We start from the raw sequence: 27,093 nt of genomic DNA, 5'->3' as shown, positions 1-27,093 counted from the left end.
GGGCCATAGTTAAAGGAATAAGGTGGATACTTGATTGGATTCCCGCACTGCTTGCGATGGCGATGCTTGGCGAAGCCTACTACGCCTACCTCTTCATCTTCTGCGGTCGGTACGTCCAGGAAGACGCGGTGCGCCTCACCCTGGCCACTGTCTTCCACCTGCCACTGCTCTTCTGCCTGTGGTCGTACGCACAGACTACGTTTACACCACCACCATGCGTGCCGAGCTGCTTCCAGTTCACCAATGACGAACGTCGCGAACTGGCGCGCTGCTCCCATAACCCGCAGCTCGAGCGTCTAGCACTGGAAGACATGGCAACCAGGCGCGGCATCCTCACGAGATTCGCGAGCGGTGCAGTGAGCCGCTGCAAACCCTGCGACCTTGTAAAGCCAGACCGTTGTCACCACTGCTCGAAATGCAAAAGGCAAGCTGAGTTGTATTATGGTTCCAAAAACAAATATTTTGCGACGCTCCTCTTTATCATGGTAAGATGCCGCTCTTAAGCTTCCACTGTGGATGTAACAGGAAGATGATCGAAGAGGGTGCAGAGCGCAGCGAAGATAGAACAGTGTTCGTGAAAAGAGTGGCGTAACTGTGTGAGAATATGATGCGTGCCTTCTACAAATGTCGCCTCTTTCAAGAGGCATTGTAGAAGGGGCTGGGCTTTAAACAAGGTGTCATTGTCGGCCCGCAAATAAATGTTCATTCTTAAAAATTACCTAACAAGCAGCGATGACCCGAAGACGGCAAAAGAACGGTATCTCACCCACTTCGTCCACCTCCTTGGTGCGCTTCAAGGTAATTTTTAAACAATGATGGAGCTTTATTTAGCTGACAATAAGCATTTATGAATCTTGCGTTTATGACGGTAATCAACGAGATCGTCCTGAAAAGCACATGTTGAAGTTGTCAGTTTCCTTTATTACCTAATATTCTTTTAAGAGGATATCCATAAGTGGCGGGATGCGTCAGTGCGTGTCATTGTTTCTGCAGTATCCACAGATATCCTCCAGCCTAATCTTGAAGATTACATCATATCTCAGAGAAGCGAAATGTAACTCAGGGTGCTTGCTCGCTTAAATTCACGCAGTGAGAAATGTCAGCTTCGTCGCATTTGCCAGTGCCCAAAGGCACCGTGAGCGCGAATGCATCAGTGTGGCACTATTAACTGCATTATATAGAGCCGAGTGAGTTGCCAACCTTATTACCGTTACTTTACTGGCGACAGCTTTCTGTGGCAGCAGAGCCAAGGGCACGAAGCCCAAGCACCTCTTTCTTGCTACGCTTCTGCATGTAGCGCACGAACGCTCACTTTGGTATGCTGCGTAGCATAATGAAATATATAAAAAGAAAAAATGTAAATACTGTGTTTAAGATTGTTCACAATATTATAAAGAAGCATCACCCGTGTAGGTTTCTCGTTCTTTGCTGTATCTAGTTTTCTGGTTTTTTGGTGCCATTTCACCTTTTTCCTGTCGCGGTAAACAACGAGGGCGTCGCTCGGTTCCAGCAAGTTCACATCGAAGCTTATAAGCGAGTAGCAGTGCGTGTTCGTCAGGTGATGTGCATTCATCGAGCAGGTAGAAACGAAGACAGTGATGCGTAGTTAAATATCTTGTTTCCATCATATGCAATCACAGAGTATTTGTGTGCAAGTGATATCATCAGTGGAAGTGGGGCTCGTTATAAACACCCGGCAACGCAGTTTACGAGATCTGATGGTAGGGCCAGAACACACGGCCTAGCGAATAGGCGCAGCCAAACCGAGTCTTCCAATGTGTAGCCAAGCGAGTAGACACAGCAAAACTGGGCTTGCTCATGCATATTATTTTCTTTTTTAGTTGTGAGCAGGGGGCCACAGCTCATTTTTTAAACACCCAGGAAGCCTTCTTTAAATACGCGCCAAAGGAGCATTGATGCTTCAGCGTCTCAATGTGTTCAGCGAGAGTTTCATTTTCTTGGTACCCTTGGCGGTTGGTACCAACAATGCTGAGGCAGCCCAAAAAGTTTTGTCGCGCCCTCTGGTCCACTGTCGGGTGCCTATAGCCACCTTGAAAGTGACACCAGAGACCTGCCAGTCTCTAGCAACACCAGCTGTTTGGAAGAAAGAGTGCGATTGAAAACTGTACGTGAAACCAATAAACCTTTTTCTAAATTGCATTGCATATGTGGTCAGTGTTTCAGCTGGCTAATATTGTTGATACGATAATGCTAAAGATTGCGTATCGTAACACCACTCTCGTAAATGTCTACGCAAGTGGTCGTTGCTTGCGCTTTGCCTGTGTAACCGACGCGTTCATGTATATTACCCTGTTAACATTGAGGAAAAAAAAACAGTGTTCTTGGCTGAGTAAAGATTGCGTTCCACCAACTTCAATTTACGAATGTCAGACGTCCGCTCATGACCGACCGGTGTCGAGATTTCTGCTTCTCGTCTCTGTCTTTGCGTCAACTAAAAAAATTACGTGAGCGTCTCCAGCATGTTCTAGCGTTTTTAAAAGAAGGAAAACAATAATGCTGACCAAGTATGCACTGCAACTTAGGAAATGATTTCTTGGCTTTGCGTTGTTCCAATGACCCAGTACCTGCTTGGCCGTATCTTTTTTCTGAAATAAATCACAGTGCTCATAGATGTTTTCTGTTTTTTTCTTTAAAAATTAACATTTGATTTCCTCGCAAATAAGTGTAAGATTTATTGCATGGTGGTAATGCGAAAAAGTACATGTTGGAAGCGCTTGCGAAACCGAAACCAAAATCGCACGAAAACGGATAACTTGGTGTAGTAACACATGTGCAGAAGCTCCGCCCACGTACCTTTGGCTGTGCTGCCCCAGACAGTTGTCACCGTGTATAGTTACGTCGCTAGCGCTATCACCGATTTGAATTTGCAGGAAAACGGTGACTTTTTTTTAGATTCTACCATGTCTGATTTAAAGTAACGACTATCAAAAGCGGCCCCTGATAGCTACAGCTAATAACAATTTACATCTGAAGATTTTCTCTTAACATGCTTTTATATTAGTCATATGACAGCAATAAAAAAGCGGTACAAACTGGTGTAACAAGAGAGACTGTTTGCTCTCTGCAGGTGTGTTCTAAAGATGGACCACCACTGCCCCTGGTTCAACAACTGTGTATGCTTCAGCACGTACAAGTTCTTCCTCCTCACGCTGTTCTACGTCGTTTTCCTGGCAGCCTACGCTGTGGCCAGCGTGGCCGTGTACATGCTGCACAAGAACCCACGTCGCCGTCTTCTGCACCGCTCGCGCCACATAACCTTCCTGCTGGTTGTCGGCGGATCGACGTTCGTCATGATGGGAGGCTTCCTCTGCGCGCATCTGTCGTTCGTCGTGCGCAACCGCACTACGATCGAGTCAGCAAGACGGCCCAGTTTCAAGGAAACCGATGACTCATTCGACATTGGAGCTCGCCGAAACTTCCTGGCGGTGAGTGTACTAAGCAACGTCGTTTCATTCACTGACTGGTCAAAGAGCAATCTAGATGCTTTCCAAGAGCATGGGAGATCGCGCGAAGGGGTTATGAGTGAGAACAGGTCAGCACTACCCCTGCCCAACCCTCATCAGCTGATGGGCCACGCAATGTTTCACTCAATAATAATAATAATAATAATAATAATAATAATAATAATAATAATAATAATAATAATAATAATAATAATAATAATAATAATAATAATAATAATAATAATAAAATAATTATTATTATTATTATTATTATTATTATTATTATTATTATTATTATTATTATTATTATTATTATTATTATTATTATTATTATTATTATTATTATTATTATTATTATTATTATTATTATTATTATACCAAGCTTAGGGATTTACATGAGGGATGGGCTGTTATGTAGTAATAATGATTGCAAGAACAACTTCAAGGCTTCCAGGTTGGATTTGAGCATAGCATTTCTTGCTGTGTTCACATGAAGGGAGTGTCGATGAGCAGTGGTCTGTGCCGGTGGTAGGTAAATCACTTGGTGTGCTTTGTGCGGCTGGACGGATGATGAGCAGTCAAGCTTGATGAAGTGCTAGGAGAAGAATGATAAAATTTTTTGAAAAAGGCACAACCTAGACCTAAGGCGTTTGAGTTCCAATTTGTCAGAATGTGCTTTGGATTTTAGTTTTACAACACTACTGTTGAAAAACAATAATCTGAATATATATAGCGAATTGCGCAGTTTCTTACTGATTCAAGCGCTTTACCAAGGTTAAGTTAATGAGTTGTCTGACATTTACTAACTAGTACCAGCCCAGTCCCTCTTCAAAGTGCACGGTCATGACCATGCAGTTTTTGACAAATATGGCATTCGAGGACTGCAAATGTTACATCCGAAGCGTTGTTCACAACTTATTTTCATCCCAGAAAAGTTAGAGCCCAAAGGGAAGCCGTTGAAGAAAGCACGCACATCGTATATTTTTCATTTCTACATCCACCACAAACGTCGTTTTTGTTTCCAAATCGATCAAAGGGAATGGGCGTGTCGTAAGATTTCAACCTCCCTGTCAACTAGGAAACCTTGAGCACTTCTATAAGCAAAAACGTTAAACTTAAAAAGTGGAAGGCGCATCCAGCCATCCAGAGTAAAAAAGAAATGGGTGCAACCTTATCGGCACAAGAGTGGCACAGCTTAAAAAAAGAGGCTTTAAAGAAGTCTTAGTCGATATCAAAAATAAATATGAATGGGCTGAACTCATAAAACTGGGCAAGATAACAGCTCGTCATTGAAAATAACGGATGGAATTCGAAGACAAGAGAAATGCTGCCCCGCCGCGGCGGTCTAGCGGTTAAGGTACTCGGCCGCTGACGCGCAGGTCGCGGGATCAAATCCCGGCTGTGGTGGCTGCATTTCTGATGGAGGCGGAAATGTGGTAGACCCGCGTGCTCAGATTCGGGTGCACGTTAAAGAACCCCGGGTGGTCAAAATTTCCGGACCCCTCCGTCATAATCATATAATGGTTTCGGGACGTTAAACTCCACATATCAATCAATAAGAGAAATGCACGAAGAGAAGGCTGAAAGTTAATGGGCAGATGAGGTTAAGGAGATAGCGAGTATCATGTGGCTGCAAGAAGCCCAGGACGGCATTGATCGGCAAAATGTGGGAGAGGCTTACGCCTAGCTGCTGTGAGCGCATACGCAGTAAGGCAATAGTGATAATAATGACACCAGTAGGAAATGCCTAAAAAAAGTGATATGAACATTATTCCACCCTTATCAGTTGTACGAGCGATGAGAGACACTGTTAGTGCTTCAAGAACTTCTTTTCGATCCCTGACTTGCAGTTGTTCTTACATTTAGCTAAATTGGTTTAAAAGCAATATTTCTCCCCAGGTGGCAGTTCTGCTTTAAGTTAAGACCTATATATATATATATATATATATATATATATATATATATATATATATATATATATATATATATATATATATATATATATATATATTATATATATATATATATATATATATATATATATATATATATATATATATATATATGTATATATATATATATATTCTGAACTGCTGATAGCTTTGCCAGAGGCCAAGTAAGTGCCGGGATAATGAAAACTTTAATTGAAAGAGAAGACGTTTTTTTGTGTGTGTGAGCAGCTTCGACCACTGCGGCACCTAGCGGATTTGATCTCAACCACGCGCTCCTTAACACGTAGCCTCTGCGATTCACTTAGGCAGTGTGCAAAACGTAAACCCAAAGAATACAGCAGGGTTTCCCAACGCCTGCGTGCGAAAGTCGCTAGCAGATACCTAAACCAAGATTTGGGGTCACCTGTTGGTTATTTTACCACACTTGGGCTAATTACAATGAATTGTTATTACATACGTGGTTTAACAACACGCCGCTTGCTTTCAATGCAGTCTATGTTTCATAGCAAAATGGCACAGTTGTGATAAGTTTAGTTCAGCATTTTACCGCAATAAATCTCAAGTAGTGATTTAATAAAAAATGAAGTTGATGTGAAGTTAGTTATGTTGTACATTTGTGGTGAGATAATCAACTCTGACACTTAAAACATGGAACCCATCACATGAAAAAGTACATTTTAGAATGCCTCTTGCAACAAGGCACGTGAAAAGATAGGAGGAATTGTCAATCATGGTTATGTTTTCAGTAATGTCATCCTGTACAGCAATACATAGAGCAATAAAGTGAATTGAGCTCTGCCTGACAACTCGGGAAGCGTGCACGAGTGGGAAAATCGCTCTCGAAGGTTGTTGAGGCTACACGAGGTTCGTGAGAAGCATCTACAGTTTACTTGTATACTCACATACGACGTCGCCAATGAAATTATCATTTTAATAGCGTGATGCAATGTTTAAAAATTCTTCGGAGATGTCTAGTACAAACACAATTAAACGGGGTTTCTCAGTAATTATTCTTGAAAGAAATAAAATCAACTTATGCACTTGGCAAAATTTGATTAAGGAACACCTCGGCGAAAAACGTGGAAATAAATAATATATTAGAAAGGAATTTTAGTGTTCGACAACAGTTTTTACAACAGTTTATGTGATTGTATTGTTGTACTGTTTTAATGTTGTGAGAAGATTTTTATTGAACAAGGTAAATAAATTAGAAAATAATTTACCTGATTTGAAAAAGTTCCATGAGCTACAGCATTTGCCATCAGGAACAAAATTTACGAAGATCAGGTAGTCAGCCATATTTTTCTTTCAGTATATATACAAAAATAAAAAACAACAACAAAACCTTGAAATAAGCAGCGAAAGAGAGCGCCAAGGAAAGCATAATAGACGTAATAATACAATTCCAGTTTCTTTCGAGTATTTTTATATTTGTGAAGCGTAACAGAAGTTACTTCACTCATAAAGTATATACGTACGCGCTTTAAAAAACACACGTGCGCTTGCGGAACGCTTCTTACCTGAATTGGTATGGCACTGCACTCAATCATCTCATACCGCGTCGAATTTAAAACACTCATCTTGTGCTCATAAGCCATTGAATTACTAATACTTTTCCTGCCAATTACCTGTACCCGGCGAAAATGCACATTGTTCTTCATGGTTTTGTGATTCTTATCCACTTGTCTTACGCCATTTCCCTTTACGTAAGTCAAAATCACAGTTTGTTCTAACGCGGAATTCTGTACTTGAAGTTGCTTTTGTAGGTGAGTTGAAATAATCGATCTTTTGTACGAGTAAACAACAGCAAAGCTAGTTGTAAGCAGCGGAAAATATCGAGATCATAAAGTTGTCCATGTGCAATTCTATGAACACATAAAATCTCTCTCCTGCCAGATGAGGGATGTAGCCAGACATTTTTCCAGGGGGTTAGGGGTGGGTAATCTTTATTTTATGCGTGTTCGTGCGTGCCTCTGTATCAGTACCTAGGCTATATGCGCACATTTAAAATTCAGAGAAGTTACAATGTAGATGTTTGAGCGTCATCTTTAAGAGTAGGAGGCAGTAGCATAATTTCTGCGCATCGCCTTCTAAACTACTAGCCTAGCTTCAGTTCCAGGTGAATGCCTGAACCATGCGGCAAAAAAGAAAAATGAACGTATCTGCGAGAAAAGTTAGCTGTTTTAAACAATCGTGAAATGCGAACTATAAGTAAAATTGCGAAGAGCCCACTATGCGAATCTTTTTGAGTATGTTATTTTTGCGAGTCCGCGCAGGGCCCACTAGGCATCCGGAAGACAACGCGCGAACCTACGCAGCAGCGGACTAATTAGATGATTTCGCCTAAACCTGGGAGAGCACTGAATTGGGTTGATCTCTGACACACCCACTCGTTGCACATTCCTCATGTTTAGATGCCAGAAGCGATTGTACACTTCTGCCAAGTAATATTACATTCGTCAAGGAGACCACTTTCTCTACAAGTCATTCTTATATTTTTTTTCTTGAAGATGTTTTGATCTACGGCGTTGATCTGCGGTAAAAGACCATCTTCCTATAAAGCAGGCCTCAGTTTGGTTCTCATTTGAACTGAGTTTTTATTTTATATCTTATTTGTAGTTTGTGTATATTTATAGTTAATGGACAGCGCTAATTTTCTGCCCCCCAGCAATGACTCCTGCATCGACATTGACACCAACACCAAAGCTTCAACGGCAGAAGCTCTGTAACCTTGTCGCGTTAATATTTCTGGAAGAGGAGGGGGGGGGATCGGAGCTCTTTGGCAGGGCCAGTGAAACAACTTTTAACACTCAGCCCAAGTTTGCGGAGTTGATGATAACGACTCCAGCGGAGAGTAAACGCGCCAGCTGTTTATCGTCACACCAAAAGCCGATAGCAGGGGGTCCTACGGTTGAAGCTGCGTCACTGCGACCGGAACTTTTCAGCCTGGGCGGCCTGGTGCCGTCTGACGTAGTAGCATACAACCTGTTAACCTCCTCAGACCAAAGAAATCAATTCCAGGTCAATTTATGTCAAACTTCTTTATTGGTCTTGAGCATACACAAAAGGACGAAAATGTTTCGAATCAGCGAAAAAACATCTGCGGATTTATATATGTTTTTACAGATTGAAAAAAAGTAAAACCTAATTGATTTACACGTTTGTTACTGTAACTGAGAACACAGAATAAGCACAAAAATTGATTACAACTTCAGCGAACATTATTCCTCAGGGCTATTATACACGCAGGCAAATATAAAGTATGAAAAATCACAACAGGTTAGACACTTGCATCACCTTGTACGACATTGTAGTTGAACTCCTGCATTGGCAGGTCTGAAAGTGGTGTTTGCCAGAAACGCGATTTGCAGACCCGCTGATAGTAGGCTAGGGTATGGTTGGGCAAAATGAGACATGGGACAAAACTCGACTTTTTTTTCCCGGCTTATACAGCTAATACAAATAGTACTTCTCTTTGTTTGCCTTTTCCAACAATAAGTTGTGGTTGTTGTCTACCTTTTCATGTGTAAAAGTTGATAATTGCTCAGAGCATTCACGTGGTAAAAATTACGCGGCTGGTGTTAGTGTGTTCGTGACCCGTCAGAAAAGCGCCGAAATTCTGCTCGGCCAAATGTTTGAGTCCGTGCATGAAGCTACTCCTGCGTTAGCACAGCAGCGTAAATAGAGAGTTTTAGCTTAGCACGCGCAATGGTCTAGTATATACGCAATGCACTAGAGGGAGCAAGAATGCGCATGCGTGCGTTTGCGCAGACAGGGGATGCGCACATTGGATCTCGGAGCTTGCGTTGCGCCTGCTACGACCATTGTGTAAATTACCGGCAGCTCTCGCGAGATCTCAGACATCCGAGACAAAAACGGGCGAGATGGCTGCAACCGACAACTATCTTGGTTGTGGCTGTGAACGAAGTGCGTGTGAGTTTCAGTAAATGTGGAACCTAAACAAGTAACCTGAAGCCAACTCGCGAGTTTCGTAGACTGTCACGCCGCCCCATGGCCGCCAGCGTAATTTTTTCAAAGAGTATCGGAGTAGCGGCGGGGCCGTGATGCTCATCGCATGTGCGTGTACGTCCTGGCTGACGTTGTACCTTCACTAGAACGTTTCTGTTAACCGGTGCACAAAGGTCACTACAATCGTTGCACAGTCTCCGTTTGCGAAAAAGGTGCGCTTTTCAGACACAGCCAAGTAACAACTGAGACACTTATTTGCATTCATCTGTATTGTACCTGTGAGTACGCTTCGTGCGTCATTTGTGCTTGAGTAACGCGGAGCACGATTTGATCTGCTTGCCATTCGGCGCATGACCTTCGGCTTTGTTGCTATCACGTTCAATGCTTTGCCTTTGCGGCAAAGCTGTGCCTATAAAAAAAGCATCAGAAATATCGGCATTGCGATACCTTAGCGAAATCTTACATCGGTAAGTATTCGCTGAAAACTGAGGACGTGAAAGGAAATACAGAATGTTATAACACTATTTGGGATTTTGCGTGACAAACCACGCAATGATCGTGAGGCAGCCTTTAGTGCGGGGCTATACGTGCGTGAACATCGCACGTCACAACAACTGATGTGTTTGGCATTCAGAACCTCTTCGCCTTCAACGAGGCATCGTATCCGAGTTTTTGAAGTGGCCAGGTGGCGCATAATATGCGCCTGCAAAAAGAGTAGAGCCATCGTCATGCAAAAATAAACTGCAGTGCAAGCCACTCATCGGCTCAGCGACTCTGATACTCTCTGTGGGCGCCATATTGAACCACCCTGTGTGCCTCCTATAGGCGACGAAACTTGCGAATAGGTAAACAGGTGCATGCAGTGGATTGAGATCGTTGCTAAGATGGAGCGCAACGTAGGACGACTGGAAAACGTAATTTACGAAGAAGCAAGAACCCGTTGATGACGTGAAACCCCACGATGACTTTGTGGATTGTGTACGGGGCGTCGTCGTGTGTGTGACCCCATTGAACTGTTGCGGTTGCTGTGTATGTCTAACCAGAAAATGTCTGAATGGTCGCCTGTAAGAGCATATTATGTGTTTGAAAGCAAACGTTAGTTCTGGTTAGCATTTAGCGCGCACGTTGATGCACGTCCGTGTTCTACTAAACTTAGGTGATTATTCTCGCACACGGTGCCCTCATCATTGTGAAAGCAGCTGTCACGATGTGAAGAAGAACACCTGAAGACACCAGCACCAATGGGGGAATTGCTGTATTTAGCGTTGAGCAACGAAAGGTTGGTTCTTTTTTTATTTTGTTTGGTGATCTTATAAAATGTCTGTAGCAAACAATAAATGTTTTGTTGGAAATGAGCGAACGGGTTCGCCGTCTCTGTCCCTCATGCTGCTATAGCCTCAATGCCCCAAAACTACTACTCGTCGTCGGAAAAGATCGCCTTGTCTCATGCCCTGACTTGTGTGTTGCATCGGCGAATAACGGTTATTACAGCTTCTTCCCTCTCCACAAGATGGCGTGAAGCAACACTCGAAGGCAACGCAATGACCAAGTCCAACCTTGTGTGCTACAGGATTCACGAGGAGGACATCAGTGGGTCGCACATCTGCGAGAATAGTTGTGTCAGTAATCTCCTACTCGCAGCGAGATCTGGGGCTCTTCACACTCATGATCACCGCAGAAAGTTTGATGATGTTGTCGCCAGCAGCCTGTGCAGAGTCTGCAGTATGGAGACCGAGATGCAAGAGCGCCTCGTTCTTCACTGCAGGAGACTTCCTTTGCTCTGTTGAAGGGCGCAACCTTCCCAGAGGCGGGTTTTGTATGCTTGTGGACAGCGACACAAGCCACAGAAGAAAACCAGTAAGTGGTACTGTGCATAGAAATTGACAATGAAGAACTAGCAGAAGAGTGTGAGGTAATTTTATAAGGAGGTATGAATGCACACAAAGAAGATATGGATAGATATACTCAGCCAACAGGCCGAATGGCAATAGGTGTTTGTGAAGGGCATGATTAAACATTTTGTACAATACCGACAAGTGTGAAGGGCAGATAACATGGGAAGTGTGAAGGCTGCAGTTGACGATAGATTACGCAATGAGATCACATAGGATCGGCTAAGGATGATGAACATAGACGAATATGGGTCCAGAAGCATAGGTAGTGTTCACAAACGTATCAAGCTGAGTTATGAAAGAGAAATGAAAATGGGAAGGAGACAATGTGAGCAACCACATAGTAATATTTATTCAGAAAGGCAAGTAAACATAGCAACTAAACAGATTGAGAAAGTAATCACCAAGGATACTATAAAGGACGGGTCGTACACAAATCTAACTCCATTATTTGGCTAGTACCTTAGCTCGCTAAGGTACTAGCCAAATCATCCGAGAAAACGAGACTCAAACCTTAGAGCTGGTGGAATGAGGATGTTAAGAGAGCCATAGTAAGACGCCAGGAAGCCTCCAGGGAACACAGGTATGCTAAACAGAAGAATGAACCGGAAGGTGATGTGCAAAGAAAATGAGATAACATTTTGAGTTGTAGAAGGAAAGCGTCCTATCTGATCACTGAAAAGATTAGAAGAATTGGGGCGCAATAGATGGCAGAATAAACAAAAAGAATAGAAAGGCAGCTGCAAAGTTTCGAAACAATCTCAAATGTTTGAGTAATAAAACAAGCATGCAACAGAGGTTTGTAAGTACAGCTGAATGAGTTAGACTTGAAGGAGGTGAGGCAATGTACTATATATAAAAACAATGATGACAGAAAAATTAAAACCCCAAGAAAGCGCTGCATGCACCATACCAAATGAGGATGGACCAATTAAAGCAATGGCTCCACTAGAACAACGATAGTAAGAAAGGGCAGTGACATGGGTCCCTAATGGCACATCAACAAGCCCTGACGGCATCCCAACAGTGCTAAAAAAAACTAAGGCCAAACTCCACGCAAGCATTAAGAGAGGCAGCGAGCAAAGCAATAACGAATGGTGGAGCACCCAATGGATTGAAACTAAGCGGGATGAGCGTGATCTATAAATGAAGGGTGGAGAAAACTAATATAAACAACTACCCTCCTACACACACATATTGAGTTTATAGGCTCATGATGCAGATAGTAAAGGAAAGACTACACACATGGGTGGAGAGTGAGGGGGTGCTAGGAGAACTACAAAAATGGTTCCGTAAACGAAGGTAGTTGGAAGACAAAAAGCTTTCACTAATGCAGTGTATTGAAATAGCAGAAACCAACACAGGCTCCTGTGACTGGTATTTTTAGATATCAAGGGAAATGACGATAGTGTGATTCAAGAAGACTTGTAGGGAATACGGGATACACTAGATGTGGAAGATGAAATAACTAATCTTCTAAAGGATATCTGTCGAAGTAACAATGTAGTTATAAAATGGGAAGAACGGGTATTTAATTATATAAAAAAACAACGCGAGCTTCAACAGGGATGTCTCTTGTCACCTTTGTAATTTATGTTGTATCTATAGGGACAAGGAGCCAAATTAGAGGCGAGTCAACTCGACTTCAGTCTCACTTTTTTCAAGCAAGGGAAACATGGTGAACAGTCATCGGCAGCATTGATTTATAAAGATGATACATATCAGTACTATTGGCTGACAACAAGGATGATTTGCAGGGATTGATAGACATCTCTAGTAATGAGGGTGATAAGTTAAATATCAAGTTCAGCAAGAAAAAATCGGCAATCATGGTATTTGGTGATAACGAAGAGAGTAAGCATAAGATAAAGGAAGGCATGTCATAAATATTGGATAAATACAAACATTTGGGCATATAAATAAATAACGAGGCTAAGTACCTAAGTGAGCAAGAAAGATGCGCAATCGCTAAGGGTAACAGGAATGCCACTGTAATGAAAAATGGAGCACTGTAAAACTACAATAGGTATGATGTTGTAAGGGGAATTCAGAAGGTTGTCATGGTCCAGGGTTTGGCGTGCGGTAATGCGGTCTTGTGCATGAGATCAGAGGTTGAAGCAAAATTGGAAATTAAACAACCTGGCATAGGTAGACTTAGTTTGGGAGCACACGGGAACACCCCAAATCAAGGGATACAAGGTGACATGGGATGGTCATCGTTTGAGTGCATAGAAGCTAGCAGTGAGATAGAATTTGAGGAGTGGTTGAGAAAAATGGGAGAGAAGCGTTGGGCTAGGAAAGTTTTCAGCTACTTGTACATAAAGAATTTTGATACTAAATGGAAGAAGCGAACTCCAAATTGGCAAGCAAGTATTTGGACAACAGCAGAAAACCAAGCCTAAAAAAACATTGGTTAAGAACAAGGTGAAGGAAACAGAGAGGGACATGTGGAAGATTGGAGTGCTTACAAAATCACCACTGGAGGCCTACCAAACTCTCAAGCAGTATATTGCAAAAGAAAATAGCTACGATGATTCTCGGGGTAGTTTTCTGCTGTTGGAGGTCATGACGAGAGTATTGCGGATCAAGACGTACTGAGCCAAATACGAAGGCACAGACACGTTATGAAGTGCGTGTGGAGAGGAGGAGGAAACAGCTGAGATTTTCATGTTTTATAAAGGGCTCGAACATACAGTTCAAAATAATGGCGCGCATTCTTTCAAAGCATTGGGTGCAGGGACAGTGAAGGCAAAACATACTTTAAACAGATAGAAATAACCAGGAAGAGGCTAACTGATTACTAGCTACAATCAAGGCACGAGTGGAGTCTAACCCTTCAACACATAGTGATAGTATATAACTTTATGGCTAGGTAGCGTGAGCCGCCACCTGATCTAAAGGGCATAGCTGGATCCATCCATCCATCCATCCATCCATCCATCCATCCATCCATCCATCCATCCATCCATCCATCCATCCATCCGTCCGTCCGTCCATCCGTCCGTCCGTCCGTCCGTCCGTTCATCCATCCGTCCGTCCGTCCGTCCGTCCATCCATCCATCTATTCATCCATCCATCCATCCATCCATCCATCCATCCATCCATCCATCCATCCATCCATCCATCCATCCGTCGAAATGTTATCCCAATGCAGATGACAACAGTGACAATGAGAAGGAACGTTGCGTGATGGCGGTCACGAAAAGGCGGCTTTCCGAGCGGTACACCGAACTTAGGGTTTGTCAGGTGCGCGTCTTCTGCTTTTGGTGAATACGAGTGTTCCCATTTTTTATTTTTCTTTGTTTCTAGTGAAGCCCGGTCACTGAGTGTGCTCCCCCGTTGTAAAGGGACAGGCCACCACTGCCTCATCATCGTTATCAGGCAGGCCTGTTGACGCCCAGGTGCAGTAGACGTTTCAGACGTTGCGCACAGTAAAATAATGCTGCAGGATGCATCCTAAAACGCAGCGTACGCAGCACCCAACACGTTGCAGATGTAGAGCTTTGTGTACACTAAAATTTTCTACTACTTATGTATTACTTTAGAGTACTAGCTACATAATATCAGAAGTTTAGTTCGTAGGGTGCCCAAGGGCCAAACGAGTTTTTTTTTTATTTTGGCTAGTGGGAATGGCAAAATGCGACAAAAAGGCATCCTATTGCCTTAGAGAGTATCTTTTTTTTGAACCATACCATATTATACTTTTTTGTTTAGGAGGGTTTGAACATACAAGAGAATATCACATACAGCATCCTTGGAGGTAAACGACATAAAAAGCACTGATGGCTATTCAGGACATGACTTCCGCCATTCTCGCTGCATCTAGTTTTTCTTGTGACGCAAAAACGCTCTCGAAAGACGCACAAAAATCGCGCACAATCTCCAACTTAAGTAGTGTGCCAACACGTCTTTAGATTCAATTGTAACAATGTTCTAATAACCTAATTAAAAACAAGTACCAGAAAATCTTGATCTTGTAGAGTTTTCAAATCCTTGCCTCATAAAGCGTAGCGGACGATGGCATAGAGGTACTGAAACGTTTTTTTGAGTAATCATGTTAATAATTCACTCAAAAAGCCTATCGAGTGATTCATAAATTCAATGCCACAAAAGTTTTAAGAATCTCTCTAGTACGAGCGGAGTTACAAAGATTTGTCACACGCTCCCATCGCAATGCTTCTTCTCTCGTCCCGATGAAAGTGCTGGAAGCTAATCAGGGAGGGATGGGAGGGGCAAACAAAAAAATGTCACGCAGGCCTCGTGACCCTGAGCACAATTTTTTTTCTTTGAATACGCTGTCTTTTCAGTGTGATCGCACGCGCACAAGTGGACAAGGGACGGCCTCTCACGGCAATCTCAACAACAACCGAGTGCACCATGTTTCCATCAGCTAATGGCTGATAGATGGGCAATCTACGTGTGATTTTTGAGCGTCTTCCGTTATTCATCGATAGAAGTTTTCGATAGAAGAGATAGCAGTTTTCAGCTGACTTTGTTAATCCATTGTAAATCCCAGGCCGCGTGCTGTGCTATAACATTTGGCTAGTGTGTTCTCTTGAGCCTCTATTACTAAACAGCAGTTTTTTGTCCATGCTCAAAAATGTTTGCAAGGCTCCTTTAAAAGCCCTGAAACGCCTGACCAGTTTTACATTAAAACAATAAAAATGTGTGAAGAAGATACGTCAAAACATATCTAGCCTGTAATTATTCAATAATTCAATGAGGTACAAGCGTTCAACAAAAGACAACATTAGCACAAAAAAATCGCAGCATATCCATGGGGTGAATGATGGACAGTGGGGCGAAGCATCCGTTCGTCCATTCGTTCTTGCTTCCGCCCATCCATGCGTCCGTCTGTGTGACCGTCCGTGCGTCCATCCGCCCATCCATGCCTGCGTCTGCTCGTGCGTCCGTCCCTCCGTTCGTCCATGCATCCGCCCCTGCGTCCGTTCATGCGTCCATCCGTCCGTGTAGCCATCCATGCGTCCATCCATGCATCTGTCTGTGTGTCCGTTCGTTCATCTTTTCAACACACTAAGTACCACCATCTCGCATCCTTTCATCATATATTGGAAGGATGGATGCATTGATATGGCTGCACCCTTTAGATCGGGCGGTTGCTAATGCCACCAAGCCGTAATACTTAGTGAACCAAAAACTAGATTGCTTTTTTCTTTTAAATAGTGAGGTTGAGGACTCGTACTTTGCAGTGACGAGTTTTTCACTCGTGCTTTGACTTTAGCCAACAATCAGATAACCTTCTTTTAGTTAATTCTACCCACTTAAAGTCTATTTTGCCCTCCCTGTCCCTAAACTCTAGTGCTTTGAAAAACTCTGCGCCATTGTCCTGAACTATAGGGTAAAGCCCTTTAGAGAACATTATAAAGTGTTCGGCAGCTTCCTCTTCTTCTCCACACGCACTGCATACCATGTTTACTCCTTCGTATTTGGCCCGATATGTCTTGGTTTGCAATACTCCCGTCCTGGCCTCAAACAGTAGAGAACTTTATTCTTTATTTTTTATTCAATGATTACCCGCTTAGCCCGAAGGCGCTGCAGCAGGGGGGTTACAATGTCGAGAAAAACACATCTTCATTAATACAGCACACTTGTTCATTTGATAAGTGATTCCATTCTCTAATGGAACGAACAAAAAAGGAATTAGCATACAAATTAGATCTGGTACGGTACTCTAAAATCTTGAAACAATCTTGAAACAGTGAACTACCCCGGGTAACATCATAGATCCTTTCCTTGGCAATGCCCTGCTTAAAAGTTCGATAGATCTCTAGTGCGGACTTTTTAATCATTCCAATTCTCCACATATTGGTCTCAGCTTCCTTCACTTTCTCCTTAACCGATAATTCTTTTTGCTTTAGCACCCTACTAGCTGTTTCCTAAGTATATACCAGTCAATTTTCTGGTTCGTTTACTCCATTCTGTATCGACGTTTTTCATGTATGAGTAGCAAAATACTTTCCTAGCCCAACGCTCCTCCCCCATTTCTCTCAATAGCTTCTCAAATTTTATCTCGCTGCTAGCTTCCCTGCCCTCAAATGATGTCCACCCAATATCACCTTGTACGCCCTGATTAGGCCTATTCCCATGAGCTTCTATGGCAAGCCTACCTATTCCGCATTGCTTAATTTCTATTCTTGCTTGAACTTCTCACTTCATGCACAGGACCGCAATGCCGAACGTCAGACCAGGAACCATGAGCCCTTTCCATATTCTTATAACAACGTAGTACCTATTGTAATTCTACAGTGCCCTGTGTTTCATGAACGCTGCATTCCTGTTACCTTCAGTCGTCACGTATATTTCGTGTTCCCTTAGGTACTCGTTCCCATCGCTTGTCTATACGCCCAGATATTTGTATTTATCTGTTATCTCTAGCGTGACCTTTTGTGTTCTAAGCTCACTACCTTCATTATCATTAAAAATCATGACGGCTGATTTTTCCTTACTGAATCTGAAATCTAACATATCTCCCTCATTACTGCAGATGCCCATCAATCTCTGCAAATCTCCTTGTTGTCCGCCATTAGCACTATATCATCCGCGTACATCAATGCTGGTAGTGCCTGTTCAATGAGTTTTCCTTGTTTGACAAAAGACAGGATGAGACCCAGTCTACTTCCCTCTAATTTGGCCTCTAATCCTTTTAGGTACATCGTGAATAACAAGGGCTACAGAGGACACCCCTGCCTAAACCCCGTTTTACCTCTACATGCTTGGATACCTCTTTTTCCCACTTTATAACTACCTTGTTACCTTTAGAGATACCCTTTAAAAGATTAGTCACTACATGTTCCACGCCTAGTGTGTCCAGTATTCCCCACAATTCCTCTTGAACCACGCTATCATACGCTCCTTTGATATCCAAGAATGCTAGCCACAGGGCCCTGTGTTCCTTTTCTGCTATTTCGATGCACTGCGTCAGTGAGAACAGATTGTATTCCAATCTTCTGTGTTTCCAAAATCCACTCTGCAGTTTCCCCAGCACTCCCTCATCTTTTATCTATGCCTGCAGTTTTTCCGTTGTAATCTGCATTGCCAGCCTGTAGACCACTGATGTCGCTGTTATGGGACGGTAGTTCTTTATGTAAGCTTTGCCCCCCTTCCCTTTATAGATCATGCTCATCCTGCTAAGTTTCAATCCATCGGGGACTTCACCATCTATTATTGTTTTGCTCACTGCCTCTCTAAACTCTGCTTAGACTTCGGGCCTAATGTCTTTATCAGCATAATTGGAATGCCATCTGGGCCTGTTGATGTGCTACTTGGAACCCTCTTCTCAGCTTTTTCACACTCTCGTTGTTGAAAATGGAGCCATTGTGCCACTTGATTCATCCTTGTTCATTGTGGTACATAAGGCACTTCTTTGTTGAAATTGTTCTGTCACCCTTGTTGATATATATTCGATAGCTTCCTGCCATCGAACATGGCCTGCCAACAGGAAGAACATGGCCTGCCAACAGGAAGAACATGGCCTGCCAACAGGCCATGTTCTTCCTGTTGATGACAACGATATTGTTCCTATTGAGTCCGACGACACTGGCCAGTAACGTCAACTGAACGCTGTTACTCATTCTTTTACACGGAATGATTGCTCCTCGGATGTCTTCGATCGTTCCATCGACAGCAAGCTTCCTCTGGATCATGGAACCAGATAATAACCCTTCTGCATGAATTCCGTGATTTATTTGACCTTCCTCAAAAGGAACTAAGTGAAACTAACACTGTCGCTCACACCATCTACACTGGAACGCACCCTCCTTTGCGGCAACGCCCCTTCCGCGTATCACCCAAAGAACGAAGTGTAATTGCAGAGCACGTGGACGGTATGCTTCAGCGCGGTGTCAGCAAGTCATCTTCTAGCCCCTGGTCTTCACCTGTTGTGCTAGTGAAGACAAAAGACGGTTCGATTAGATTTTGTGTCGACTACCGGCGACTGAACAAAATTACACGGAAAGATGTGTACCCTCTTCTCCGCATCGACGACGCTATCGATTGCCTACAAGGTGCCGAATTCTTTTCTTGGCTGGACTTACGTTCAGGTTATTGGCAGGTTTCGATGACAGAGTGTGACCGTCCCAAAACAGCGTTCGTTACGCCGGACGGCCTACACGAATTCATGGTTATGCCATTCGGTCTGTGCAATGCACCTGCAACGTTTGAACGAATGATGGACAGCGTTTTACGCGGCCTTAAATGGCAGATATGCTTATGCTACCTTGATGATGTTATCATATTTTCTCCCGATTTCTCTACCCACGTCGACCGTCTGCGCACAATTCTTCAGTGCCTTACTAAGGCAAACCTCCAGCTTAACCTAAAGAAGTGCCGCTTTGGGGCTCGCCAACTTACTATACTTGGTCACGTTGTGTCAAAGGATAGAATTTGCCCCGACCCGGACAAACTTCGAGCCGTAGCCAACTTTCCGAAGCCGACTTCACTCAAGGAACTTAAGAGCTTCATCGGCTTGTGCTCCTATTTTTGCCGTTTCGTCCACAACTTTGCATCAATAATAGCCCAACTTACGCAACTACTGAATGGTCCAGCTAATCTTTCTAACTGGACCCTGGCATGTGACGAAGCCTTCCTTACACTGCGCCGCCTACTTACGTCGCCACCCATTCTACGTCATTACGATCCAAGTGCCCCCACTGAAGTGCACACAGATGCCAGTGGCGTTGGTCTTGGAGCCGTACTCGCGCAACGAAAGCCCGGTATTCCAGAGTACGACATCGCATATGCAAGCCGCGCACTCACGAAAGCGGAAATTAACTACTCCGTACCTGAAAAAGAACGCCTCGCAATCGTTTGGGCATTGAGCAAGTTTCGTCCCTACTTGTACGAACAGAGTTTCGACATTGTGACGACAGACCACCACGCACTTTGTTGGTTGGCGTCGCTAAAAGATCCTTCAGGTCACCTTGGACGTTGGGCTCTTCGCCTTCAAGAATTCGACATTCGTGTCGTCTACCGCTCAGGATGAAAACACTCTGATGCGGACGCCCTCTCACGATCACCAGTGAGATCCAGCGCAGACCTGCATTTGGACGCAACCTTTCCCATCGCTCCCATTTCCGTCTCAAGCATGTCGTCTGAACAGCGGAAAGACCCATAGATAAAATCTCTCAACATTCTTTCGACTCCTCAACGTCTGCGTACCCACGCGCTCTTCGCCGCCAAGCCACACATTTCGAGATACGAGATGCGCAACTATACCGCAGAAACTACCATGTGGATGACCGTAAATGGCTCTTGGTTATACCACACCACATGCGATCTGATATCTGTCCGTATTTTCATGCCGACCCACAACATGCTCACGCTGGTGTGTTAAGAACATATCACCGGATCCGCTAGCGTTACTACTGGCGTGGTATGTACACCTTTGTACAAAAATACATTTGGTCCTGTTCATTATGCCAACGACGAAAGGCAGCGGCCCTTTCACCCGGATTATTACAGCCTCTACCGTGTCCGGCGCGCCCTTTCGACCGCGTTAGAATCAATTTATATGGTCCCCTTCCATACACTGCCACCGGAAATCGATAGATCATAGTCGCGGTCGACCATCTGACGAGGTATGCTGAAACAGCTCCACTACCTACGGCTGGTGCACGTGACGTATCCAATTTCGTCTTGCGACGCTTCGTACTGCATCATGGGGCACCACATGAACTGCTGAGTGATCGAGGGCGTGTCTTTTTATCCGAAGTTGTATAACAACTCCTTCGGGCATGCCGCACGGTGCACCGCACCTCTACAGCCTACCACCCGCAGACCAACGGTCTAACTGAGCGCTTCAAGCGAACGCTAGAAGACATGCTCGCCATGTAAGTCAATTCTGACCAATCGAACTGGGGTGTTATTCTTCCATTTGTGACTTATGCGTACAACACCGCGACGCAGTCAACCACAGGCTTCTCGCCTTTCTTTCTTTTGTATGGGCGTGAGCCATGCTCCACCCTTGACACCGTTTGGCCTTTTTGTCCCGACGTCTCAGAGTTCAACCCTCTATCTGAAATTGTGCACCACGCTGAAGAGTGTCGTCAGTTGGCCCGATCATTCACCTCGGACAAGCAAGCACTCGAAAAAAACCGCCACGACTGCGACCAGCAAGTCGAGACTTTTGCCGTGGGCCCGCTGGTCTGGCTCCGACTGCCCATCCACTATCCAGGTCTGTCCTCTAAGTTTGGCCCCAAGTTTCACGGTTCTTATCGCATGGTCGAACGTCGATCTAATGTAACATACGTGATCGAGCCGGTCACGCCATCTACAGACAGGCGACGCCTTGGTCGTGAGACTGTCCACGTGAGTCGTCTCAAGCCCTATCACGACCCACTCCTACTTTCGTCACCTCGACTTGCCAGGATGGCTCGTCTTTGTCGCCGGGGTATTGTAGAGAGGAAGAAGATTATGTGCCGCAGTGGGTCACGCCTTTAGCGAGAGGAGCCAGGCGCGAGCGTTTTCCCCGAGTGCTGTGATTCCCGAGTCCGTTGCTGCCACCCACTTTCCGCATCAATAGACCTGCTGTGCAAGTACTACTTGTGCCAATAAACCCCGTTTCAGCTTTCTCGATTTGTTTAGTAGCTATTTCTATTTGCCTATCTGAATACAAATGTTCCTGTAGTTGCTATCTTGTCTCCTTCCCACTTTCACTGCTCTTCCATAAGTTAGCTTGATACGTTTGTGATAACTACCCAAACTTCTGGAGCCACCTTCATCTATGTGCATTCCCCTGAGCTCATCATACATCCCATATCACATCAGTGAGTAATCTATTGTGGACTGCATCCTTCCTACCTCCCACGTTATTTGCCCTTTACACTTCTCGGTACAGTTGCAAATGATCAAATCACGCCTTTCACACATATCCATGATCATTTGGCCTGTCGAGTCGGTATACCCATCTATATCTTCCATGTGCGCATTCATATCTCCGAGTATAATTATCTCGTACTCTCCTCCTAAATCCTTAATGTCCTTTGATATACACTCTACCATCGCCTGGTTTTCCTCTCTGGCTTTTGCTCCCATCCACAAGTACACCAAACCAAGGAGTGTCATTTGCCCTACCACTTTCCCTTTTAGCCATTAATGTTCCTTGCACTCTTCTTGACCCTTTGCCAGTCTGTACGTTTATGAATGAATGCCCCAATACCACCCCCCTTTCTGCTGCCTTCTGTTCTATTACAATATTCCCACGTGTAGTCCGGATTGTTGGGAGGTGGTTTCATGTCATTATGATGTGTTTCTACAAAACCGTATACCATCGGCCTCTTCTCCCTTAGCTGTTCTTCTATCTCTTCCCACTTCAGCCTTTTTCTGCCACCCTGATTGTAAATATAACCTATGTCTGAATTGGCTCGGCGCTCGTGGCTACGTTTATTTCTGACCCGGTTTCTACCTATTTTAGATACTGGTGACATTTTGGAATCGTATCTGTCCATACCACCTGTCAGAGAGCCTCCCTGGTTGTTTTTCTCGTTACTAGCTATCCTGCACACCGAAGTTCCTGCGTGACCCCCCAAAAAAGCTACTGCGCGTCTTGCAAGTCGCTAACCCACCTCATGACCTAGCCGCCCATAGAAGTGAATTCTGTTTCGTTGAAAACCACTCCACCTATGCACCTCTGTTTATTTCCACCACCTCAAAGCCTTTCTCTCGACTCATCCGCCATATCTCTTGGTTTGCGTTCACAATGACCCTATGCAGGTTGCCGTCACGCACCAGTACCTCTGGTATCATGCATATCACTGTTAGCTGAGGAGAACTGGCGCGCATGTCATCGACCCATTTCGCCAGTGTGGTCGCTAGTCCTGCCGTATCTTCATTTAAGACATCGTTTAAACCGCCTGAAATTATCACGACGTTTCGTCTATCAGCTGTAGTTTTAAGTATCGCGCTCGCTTGCCTCATGACTGTTTCCAGCTTGCGTCCTGAGAACGTCTCTACTGCAACCCTTCTGTCACCTCTTACCCTCTCTTTTATTGCTTCTGCACACTGATTTAAATTTGAGTCCCAGGCGATGATCACATGCTGTGACGTTTCAGCTGGAGCGACCTGCACCTGGGGGTTACTTGCACCTGTGACGCCGGCTGCTTTGTCCCCTCCCAGCCCCACCACTACTTCGCTGAAGCTGGGCTTTGCGACAATTGAACAAGCAGAACCTGTTTTTTTCTAAACTTACTTGCTCTTTTTTCTCCACCTTCCTGGTTGCCGGTGCCCTACTGTTCTCTCCGTTGGCCGCTCCTTTGTTCACCTAGGCTAGTACTTCCTCGGCGGACTCAAGCCTTTCTCACTTTACCCTCGTTTTCTCTTGCTCTGCCGCCAATGCAGTCTCCAGCTCGGAGATTCTCATCAGCAGTTCACTCTGGGCAGCCATTGTTTTCTTCATTTTTTCCTCAACATCACAGTGCCTACACTTCGCGTCAGCCTCCTTTCTATTTGCTTCTGCACTTTCGTCTATTCTCAAACCCATCCCGCATCCTGAACACTTTACAGCAGTTTTAACCATGTGTTTATGACACCAAATGTCCGTATGGCTTGTCTCACTCGATAATTACAAAACACAATCCCTGCCCTACACAAAAGAGAAACTCTGAGCTCTACTACTAAAATTTGCGACTTCGATGTGCGTGCACCTCCCCCACAGGATGGCAAGCAAAAAAACAAAAAACAAAGACACACGCACACGCACAAACTAGTAAATACCTGGTGACTGACCCCTGGGAAGGCCGTACAATGCAATAAGTGCTACAAAGATTTTAACTGCTGCCTTGATAATTATAAAGGCAAGCTCAAAACATGCAAAACCACTTATCTGCAAAGTCGATTGGGAGCGCTGAAAAAACACGTCCATCCACCGTGCCAGTCTGAACCGACTATTTTGCATGTAGAAGCACCGTGATCCAGCGAAATTCCAAGGACTAAACGAGAGTTGGCATACGACACTTTCTTACGGCTTGCACTATGAATCTACTTCCTACCTTTAACCACCTCGAATTCATGGTATATACTAGTTCACTTTATTCATGGCACTGCGGCCGAACACTCGCTAAATTTTCTAAAACCAAGGAGGTCACGCCCAGCGAGTATAACGTTGCAACCCTTTCTTGTCAGGTAGTGCTAAATGTACATGCCAATGGCTGCTATCGGTGAAATATAGACAGGAGAATTCGGCGTTTAGTTAACGCGTACGCTGCAATTTTTTCATTGTTCAACAACGCACAGGAGAAATCTCCCAACGGCACCACCTTGCAGGTCAAAACGTAAGGCATGTTATGCACTACTTGAGGGACGAACGAGTGCCGCTTTAAGGCGCTTCGCCCCTAAAAGGCTGGTGTTGTTTGATCTGCAAAGAGTTTCGGAGAAACACAACACCACGCTCTGTCTAGCTTCAATGTGTGGAGTCCAAGGACAGGGCTCCTCAAGACTGCGTAAAGGGCCACAGAGTGAATTTCAAGTCTTTATACTGCAAAAACTGAAGGAATGAAATTTTGAATACTTTCTCGTATGTCCAACGCAGCGTCTGACTTTGCCCCGCAGGTTGAGAAAAATGAGCGATCTGTAACATTTTTATTTGTTTTTAAAATCATGTTTTTAACAGTGGCAGAATCGCAATAGTTATGTAGCACATAACTTGCACCCAAAGAAATTTTGAATTGTAAGGATTGAAATAAAAATAAATATTCACTATTTAAAAATTTTTGTTGCATTTTAACCTAGCCTACCCTAAAGTTAGTGTAGAAGTGTATTATACAAGTGTATTTCAGACTTGTCGTGTGTCACATAAGCATCACATGGAGCCGCATTTCATTGAGGTTAAGTGAAGCTTTGCACGCCAGAAATTCAAGTTGACGGTAAAAAAATGTTTGCTTCAGAATGAACTGCGCTTGCTTGAAGGAATCGCACCACTTGGATTGACTTAACTGAAGAAGATGATGCGATCGCGCTAGAACGCTAACTTCACTTAACTTCCGATGTCGGCCTAGGCGTCGGTGAATTCAAGAAAGATAAAATCAAACCAACTAGTGAGAACCTGCGGTTTCAGTTAAAATAGAACAGAAGCTGTTTACGTGGCAAAAAGGTTTGCTACCACAGCGCTATGCTATGACTCGACACTGATTCGGCAAAAAACAATGTGTGAATGTCATGTGGTAGAAAGCGTCTCCTTAATGCGTGCTATGTTGCGTGGAGGAAGTGTATAATTGTGGTAGGCGTGAAAACATGTGAACTGCGCAGTGAGTGGGTGTGTTAACGGCCCACCCTTCACGAAGCACTTACAGGTATTTCGCCGTCATCAGCCTCAAAAGCATTTACCATGTGATCAGCCGTGTAGGTTCTTGCGTTGTGTTGCGCGTGCGTAATCGGCCCTTCCCTAGTTAGAAAAGGGAGAATGGTCGCGTAGTGGGCCCTTAATTACTTGCAGTAGGCATTCTATGATAGGATCATCCTGGGATTCAATGCAAAAACAGAGAAAAAGAAAGGCCCATATATACGCTGTGTACGTATGGTCCTCTCTTCATCCCTGTCTTTTGTGCTGAATTTTTAGGTAATGCTGAACCAACTTGCCAGAAAGCCACTCTTCTCACATCTGTGGCCTGGGCAAAGAAGCAATTTTTCTGGGAATAAGATTACGACGATGACGCTACTAATCGGAAATACAAAACATGAAGACGTTGCTTCTAATTATTCGCGCCAACCCACTCGCGTGCCATAGATGTAAAGGTGCAAAGCAGTGTACTATGAGTCCAGGACGCCTCCGCATTTTAAAGGTATTTCTGAAATAGTAATACAGTGAATTACCTAGGACCGTACATCTCGATATTGCTGCATTGAGGAGAATCGTATATTCAGTTTTGTGCCGAGTAGAAGAAAAAGTGATGTGAAAGTATCTATTCGGTTTTTTATTTTGGCCCTAGTGGACGTCAAATTATTTGATTCTTGACACAGGTGTTTGGACTGAAGGCGGCCCTGTGGTTGATCCCAGTGTTCACCAGTCTGGGAGACGGGTGTCATTTTCCGACGAGGCGGCACCCCGACGGGACCGAGTTGATAGAAGTTACGACACTCCAGTGTGCACAGTCGGCGGGTGCTTCAGCAGTGGCAGCCGACCCAAAGGCGTACGGAGAGCCAGGGCCTCAAGGTCCCTTCTCTGCGTCTACGCCGAAAGATGCCGCTGTCACAGAAACGTCACTGGCTGTCTCCACGCACAGTGGTATTGACTACCCAACGCCAGAGCCGACTATTACGACCACTATGACTCAAAAATTTAATCGGTACCCTGCTGATAGCAAGTACATATGTGATGGTGCCCTCAGGTCATCATGCAACACGCCCGTTACAGCTGTGAAGGGGCACACGGAACCATTTGATGACGGCTCTATGGCCGCGCTAGCACCTGTGTCGTCCACTGTGTCATTGCAGTTAGGTGAAACGTAAGGTGCTCATGAACGGTTACACTTGAAAGCACAATTAAGGAATGGTTTTTGTATTGAGCGTGGCGAGCGGGTAGGTGCCTGTCACTGAATCCACTCTGATATTGTTATTCCATTGGACATTTTGGGCATAAGAAAATATACACAAACAAGTTCTTCTTGATGCTCTTGCTCTTCGTCCACCTCATCGTCACTACCAAGCCCATGCCTCACCGGCATTAACTTTACCACTACTCATTAAAGACGGATATTTTATTAGTTTCGCATAGGCGGGTTAAGGCGGATCGACCATTTGTTTGGTGGTGTACACAAATACTGGCAGAAAACACTTATTTACGCAAAACTTTGCACAGCGAAGCAA

At 44.3% G+C, this 27,093-nt stretch overlaps 1 protein-coding gene across 1 annotated transcript; it reads left to right on the top strand.

Moving 5' to 3' along the window:
* On the top strand, nt 1-26,890 carry LOC119173688 (palmitoyltransferase ZDHHC15B). Its single transcript, XM_037424480.2, has 3 exons — nt 1-424; nt 3,089-3,446; nt 26,248-26,890. Exons 1-3 carry the CDS (start codon nt 57-59, stop codon nt 26,734-26,736), a joined length of 1,215 nt encoding a protein of 404 aa, XP_037280377.2. The 5' UTR covers nt 1-56; the 3' UTR covers nt 26,737-26,890.
* The last annotated feature ends 203 nt before the right edge of the window (nt 26,891-27,093 follow it).

The sequence above is a fragment of the Rhipicephalus microplus genome, chromosome 5, assembly GCF_043290135.1.
Source record: "Rhipicephalus microplus isolate Deutch F79 chromosome 5, USDA_Rmic, whole genome shotgun sequence".
Taxonomy (NCBI): domain Eukaryota; kingdom Metazoa; phylum Arthropoda; class Arachnida; order Ixodida; family Ixodidae; genus Rhipicephalus; species Rhipicephalus microplus.
This window is presented reverse-complemented; position numbering and strand designations above follow the sequence as displayed.

Excerpts from the sequence above, each read along its gene's own strand:
- LOC119173688 (XM_037424480.2), top strand. The coding sequence starts at position 57 with ATGGCGATGCTTGGCGAAGCCTACTACGCCTACCTCTTCATCTTCTGC. Across the intron at positions 425-3,088 it reads CACTGCTCGAAATGCAAAAG|GTGTGTTCTAAAGATGGACC; the intron begins GCAAGCTGAGTT and ends TGCTCTCTGCAG. Across the intron at positions 3,447-26,247 it reads CTCGCCGAAACTTCCTGGCG|GTGTTTGGACTGAAGGCGGC; the intron begins GTGAGTGTACTA and ends TTCTTGACACAG.